The 6,698-nt window shown below is 41.8% G+C and overlaps 1 protein-coding gene across 38 annotated transcripts in view; it reads left to right on the plus strand.

Annotated features, from left to right (window-relative positions):
* The window catches only part of SRRM1 (serine and arginine repetitive matrix 1), a 29,115-nt gene extending 26,008 nt beyond the window's left edge, over positions 1-3,107 (plus strand). For all 38 annotated transcript variants that reach the window (XM_037881638.2, XM_043532118.1, XM_037881634.2 and 35 more), the window contains one exon: positions 2,136-3,107. In XM_037881638.2, coding sequence (XP_037737566.1) covers positions 2,136-2,240 — 105 coding nt within the window. In that variant the 3' untranslated portion in view covers positions 2,241-3,107. The remainder of the gene's footprint in view (positions 1-2,135) is intronic.
* The last annotated feature ends 3,591 nt before the right edge of the window (positions 3,108-6,698 follow it).

The raw sequence follows: 6,698 nt of genomic DNA on the forward strand, positions 1-6,698 counted from the left end.
ATCCCTCTTCAGGGATGTCTCATAAAAAGCTCTTAAGGCAAAAGGTTTTGTGTCCTCCTCCTCCCCTCCCACCCCCCCACTTCTGGGGCAGTACAGTTGGTTCATCGGGAAAGGATTCTATTCCAGCTACTTGGTTTCCAAAGGAGATGGAGGGTGGAGACTGATCCTCAACCTCAGGAACTTTAACTACTATTTTTTTAACACTTCAGAATGGTGACATTAGTTCCAGTTCTTCCACCTGTTGATCCAGGAGACTGGTTTGTTACCCTTGACCTACAAGACACCTCCTTTCATGTAGCCATCCACTCATCGGACAAGCGTTTCCTGTGCTTTGTAATAGGAACAGACCATTATCAATACTGAGTTCTTCCCTTCAGAAGCACTCGGTACTGAGTTCTCAGCATTCTTCACCATATCTCCAAGGGTGTTGGGAAAGGTCTTTTTGGTAGTGGCAGCTCCTGTCCGTCAATGGGGATCTCAGTATCCCCAGATTTGGGCAACATGTTGATCCAGGTGAATCATACCAAGGTCCAGACAGCTACAACAAAGGCATTAAACTTGTTCCAATTGCTAAGATAAACTTCACAGGAGCTGTTTTGGATTCCACAGCAGCAAAAGCCTACCTTCCCATTGAGAGATTTCCCACGCTATCTGGCCTAATCTCGTTGCTGCAGTTCGGCTCACAGATGACCAAGACATACAAGGCCACTTGGTCAGGGTAACGATAGACAACAGGGCAGAGATGTACATCAAGTGCCAGGGCAGACCAAGAGCCTAGTCCTTGTGCACAGAGTATTTCCCATCAAAAAGCCACATCAGTGGTTGGTCTATCATGGAGGGAAATACTGGCACATGTATCAAACTGCTGTCAGCTCCAGAATGTCGCTGTGAAGCACCAGTCTTTGCAGACACTGCCCTGAGGTGTATTTCTCTGCAAGTGAGCTTCCCATCCTAACAGAAGCATCTGTTACAACCACAGACTTCCTAAGCTGACGCTTTCTGGCAAGACCGCGAATGGGAGCTCAAACTCTTTTGCAGACCTGGGGTCTACCACAAGTAGATCTCTTCAGCACCCTGAAATGTCACCTGTTTTGCTCAAGGGGAGATTATGGCCTCAGTTCTGTAGGAGATGCACGGATATCTCCTTGGCCTCATGCCCTACTGAATGCTTTACCCACAGGCATCATTAATCCTCACAACTCTTACCAAGCTATGTATGGAAAGAACCAAAGCTATTCTTACAGCGCTGGCCTGGCCTAGGCAGATGCAGTACTCAAACCTCATCCACCTCTGAGGGGCACCCCTGTGACTTCCTACCACTGAGGACCTATTGACACACAGCTTGGGGTCCCTCATCCACCCCAACCCTTCCTCTCTGAACCTCGGTGTAGCTGCTGAATGGCTCTCAGCCGTGGAATTGACCTGTGTAGATGCAGTTTAGTCAGTCTTTTTGTCCAGCAGAAAGCCTGGTTACCCACAAGACTTACCTCCAGAAGGGGAAATGCTTTTACTCTTGGGGCTCTCTTTCCATCTTCCCAAGCCTTGGAAGTTCTGCTTCTCAAGATAGTGGGCTAGATACTAAACTTAAAAGTGAGAGGTCTGTCAGCTCTTAGAGTATATTTGGCTACTATCACAGCTTTCCACTTACTCATCCAGGGGTTCTCGGTGTTTGCCCACCTGTCACAGCCAGATTCCTCAAAGGTCTGTATAATTTGCATCCTCCTGTCTGGCACCCGCTCCCAGTGGGACCTAATGCTCTAAGGAGATTCCCCCTTAGAACCGATGGTCACCTGTTCTCTCCTCCACCCCTCCTTTAAAACTTCGTTCCTAGTCACCATTACTTCAGCAAGAAGAATGGGAAGCTGGGGGCACTCATGGCCTACCCATTGTAAACCACTTTTTTTTTTAATAGGGACACCATTTTACCACACGTTCATTCCTGTTTTCTCCCAAAGGTCTCATCAGCATATCACATTAATCAAAAGATTTGTCTTCCTGTATTCTACCCTTCCAGAAATGTAGCAACTTTGCATCCCACAATTTTACATTTGCCATATTGCAGTATCAGGATGGCTATTACCTGGTCTAGTTCTTCATGTCTGCGGAAATAATCACTTCTGTATCTTTGTTTTAAGGAGACAGAGAGCGAAGCAGAAGATAACCTGGATGATTTAGAAAAACATCTGCGAGAGAAGGCACTGAGGTCGATGAGGAAGGCACAAGTGTCCCCACCATCTTAGGCTGAAACCTTTGATATAATGTACATTTTATTTGGTTTGTACTCAGAATTCAATTTCAAATTGCTAAAATGTGTTTGAGCTTTAGAATATAACATTTGTTGTAATAATTGCTAGGTTGAGGTTCACCATGTAAAAAAGGCATGGATTTACATTACAAAAAGCATCCACAGTGTACTAGTGACATTCTTTCATTGACAGTTGACATTATTTCATGTAGAGTGAAACTTTTTAGAAGCAGTTAAGATGGGTCAAGGGTTTTAAAAATGACTGGCAACCTCAGTTTCTTTAAAATGTACCAAAACCTATACAAATGTTTATAAAGTTTTCATTTTTTTATCCACTTATATTGCTACTAACCTTTGTGATTTATAAGCTTGCCCAGAAATGAAACCACTTCAGTTGCAAGGGAAGTACATATGATATTTTAATGCCATAATTGCTCTATTGTTACCTGTGTAGTTGCCATTAAAGTGAATCAAGAACAGAAATCTAGAATGGTACTAAATGAAAGCATGTCGTTTGCCAGGACACTGTGGGTTTATATTGATGTAATAAGTTGATTTGGAACACTGGAATTTCATTTGTATTTTTGTTCTTTTTTTAAAAAGGGCAGTTTCCTTATCAGCAGTCCCAGAGAAGTTCCACACTTACATAAATTTTGTTTGTGAAAAGATGTTGTGGCCCCATTCATGATTCTTGTCTGGTTGCAGTTCTTCTTAATGGTATACGTAACTTTCAGAGATGATATCTTTGAAAGCCTGAAGGACCTGAACTTTGGATATTGTCATGTTTTCACTGTTTTTCTGTTTTTTTAACTAAAGCTATATAAAGCTTGTGGATTAAACAAAATAAATTTCTAAATTTAAAGAGTTGTTGGTTATTATATGAACACACTTGTTAAACCTTTTCCTCTCAGACAGGGTCAACAAATGACGTAGATGTTAAAAACTGATGTCTAAAATGCTGGATTATGCAAAATGAGATTTTATGCTGTTAAAAATGACTATCCCACTGGCAGAAGTAGCCCTGACTCTGTTAATACAATGATGTTTCTGATGTGCTGTGCTAGCCTTGCAAAAATACCGGCCCAGGCATAAAATCTACCTGCTAGCTCTTTGCTTTGATGATTGTTAATGGAAAAAGTCTTTAGCTGCTTGTCATAATTACTTGCTGCAGCAAAGAGAATTTTGCCAGGTGGTGCTGTATTGTATGGTTACAAAATGGAGATTTGGCGGAAACTTATTTCATAGCCTTATTTACCATTCAGTTAAACAAATACCCAGCTCAGGTAATTTGAACATATTGATGGGACATGTTTGCCTTCAAAATAGTATATTTTGAGACTGACTAGATTGCAGGCAAAATTTTCACAAGTGCCTAGTCCCATTTTTCGTAATTTAGGAACTAAAAAAAGAACAAAAATGCAATGGAACTTAAACTAGGTGACTAAGATACTTTTGAAAATTTTGCTGTGCATCTTAATTGTGAAAAGCATATCTACTTAGGTGTAAATATTTGATTAGACAGGAACATAAGTAAATAGGCTAATCGAGTCACTATTAAGATAAGTGCAGGATGTTCTGTATTCTGAATTCCTTTGTAGATATCTTATAACTGAAATCACTTTATCTTCTTTGTTTGAGCCCAAGCTTGTCTGACCTGCAATTCACAACTCTGAATCCTCTTGCTTCCCTTCCAACCTCTACTCTTTAATCCATGGATTTGTAATGGTGCAGCATTTGTTCAAGAAGTGATTGCTTGAAATATCTTGGCCTTGCCATTTCTTACCACTATATATGAGACTTGACCGTTGTGTATGTACTGAGTCTGACTGCAAATGCTGTGTAATTACGTGGGAGTCTTGTTGATTAATGCTACCTTTCTGGAAAGGCAGATCAGTTGGTTTATATAAGCTTCAGTTGCTGGAGTAATCAGAATTCATCACACAGAAATCTATTCCAAGTTACATTGAATTCTGTTAGAATGAAAATGCACCCATTGTAGTAAACCTAGGGATGAAATGCAAGTCATTGGGAGTTATTCTGTTTAGCAGATCAGAGAACAGAAGGAAAGAGCAGCATTCTGTGCCAAGAGATGTGGTGATAGCAGGTATGTTGGGGGGATGGCTTGAAACATAAAGTAATTTGAGGGAAATCTTCAATTAATAAACCTTATTTGTTAGAGTATTTTAAGTTCTAGTTTTGCAGCCTCAGATGCTTCTCCAGTATGTTCTTACACAGATCCAAGGTTTTGAGTTTGGCCACTACCATGTTTAGATCTTTATGTCCTGAAGCTAATTTGTTAGGTACTTTTCTTTTTTGGACAAGAACTGTCCTACCCTGTGTTTGGAAAGTGTCTAGCACACTTTGGGTGCTGATGTAATCAAAATAACTACACCAATGCACAGTTCTGTGCTCAAAACCATTAGTATAACATTTTTTTGCACATTAAAACTTATTCTTAGCTCCACATAGTTGTACACAAATCAGTCTGCTAAGCAGAGGCCCAGGACTGGAGTATCAGGGCTGATATAGACTGTGATTGAGGGGGATGAGAACACTTGCACATCATCTGCCTACAGTATGCCTCTCACACTCCTGTTTCTTCACTTTCACAAACACCAAATTCACTCCCATTTTGGATGTGGATTTTGTTACACTTCAATAGAGCTGCTTTTTACAAGACTGTTTCAGTGGGTCCACAGAAAACCTCCCTTTGATTTCAGTGGGAGCAGAGTGAGGTCAACACTGAGCGTATTTGGAAAATTCCAGGTTCCCATTTCTAGCAATATGTTTTCTCTTCCTTTCTTCAAAGCCCCATGTACTGGGAGACCGTCAGCACATCAATTCTGTAGTAGGTTCCTGTGTTGCTGAATTCTGTAGTGGAGTGAAACGGTTTGAAAAACATTGACATTAGGAGTTCATTGAATGTAAAATGAATAGCAACAATCAATGCCCAGTTGAAGTTGGTATTGTGTAGTTTATGCTGCTGCTGCAGTTAGTGCACATGGGATTCAGCACTGACAATACATAGTTGATAGTTTTGAAGACTGGGTGAGTGAGCTGGCAGCTTTAACAGCTACATAAAGTATGTGGGGATTTTGCATATATGCAAGTCCCTGTTTTGTGTGTATGCTGTGTGGCCTTTTGTCACTGAGGGGTCAAGGCGTCAGACATGGACACATGTTTGGGGCTGTTGGTGCTTTATGTGAGGAATGTTTTTTCTGCCTTGTTAAGGTTTCCTCTTATCTGACTCTTCTCGTTCCCCTCCATGCTTGTCCCCCTGTGAGAGTAATGGGGAGGGGATGAGTGGGCAGGCCAGTAGTGCCTGTTCTTCCCCCATTCCAGCATCTTTCTTGCTATGAGGGGAGAGGCAAAGGCTTCCCTTTGCTCCTGCTCCTTACCGTGTATCTCTTGGGGTTGGCTGGAGAGAAATGTGGATTCCACAAATTCCCAGTATTTGAAATTTAGCTCTGTTTGGCTGGCTGTGTCTGTGTTTCCCTGCTTAAACTCCAAGGCAGATTAAGGATTGCTCATTTCCTGAGGGCTGCTCATGTATTTGGTGACCATTCTTCAGTGGAAAGAAAAGGAGTATTTGTGGCACCTTAGAGACTAACCAGTTTATTTGAGCATGAGCTTTCGTGAGCTACAGCATCTGATGAAGTGAGCTGTAGCTCACGAAAGCTCATGCTCAAATAAACTGGTTAGTCTCTAAGGTGCCACAAGTACTCCTTTTCTTTTTACGAATACAGACTAACACGGCTGTTACTCTGAAACCATTCTTCAGTGGTGGAGTTAAGGGGCTGTGTGTAATATAGGTGGCTCGTGTTGTCATGTTTAATAGTTTTGTCTTTTGTGGAGACTGTAAAATACAAGTTATAGTAGTGGATGCGGGGTTGACAAGAGCGGGAGGAAAGTAGGGAAAATTGTACTGGGGCCTTGAGGTTGGGCGGCTCTCCAAATGTCTGTAACTGGGGTGAAATGGGAGGCAGTGGGGCCACAGCAAACGTAATATACAGGGGCCCAAAATTCCTCTGAATGGGCCTCAGAGTAGCAGCCGTGTTAGTCTGTATTCGCAAAAAGAAAAGGAGTACTGGTGGCACCTTAGAGACTAACCAATTTATTTGAGCATAAGCTTTCGTGAGCTACAGCTCACTTCATTGGATGCATTCAGTGGAAAATACAGTGAGGAGATTTATATACACAAAGAACATGAAAAAATGGGTGTTATACACACTGTAAGGAGAATGATCACCAGCAGGAGAGCGGAGGGGCAGGGGGAGAAAACCTTTTGTAGTGATAATCAAGGTGGGCCATTTCCAGCAGTTAACAGGAACGTCTGAGGAGGGGTGGGGGTGGGGGGGAGGGAATAAACATGGGGAAATAGTTTTACTTTGTGTAATGACACATCCATTCCCAGTCTCTATTCAAGCCTAAGTTAATTGTATCCAGTTTTCAA

Source organism: Chelonia mydas, chromosome 19 (genome assembly GCF_015237465.2).
Source record: "Chelonia mydas isolate rCheMyd1 chromosome 19, rCheMyd1.pri.v2, whole genome shotgun sequence".
NCBI lineage: Eukaryota > Metazoa > Chordata > Testudines > Cheloniidae > Chelonia > Chelonia mydas.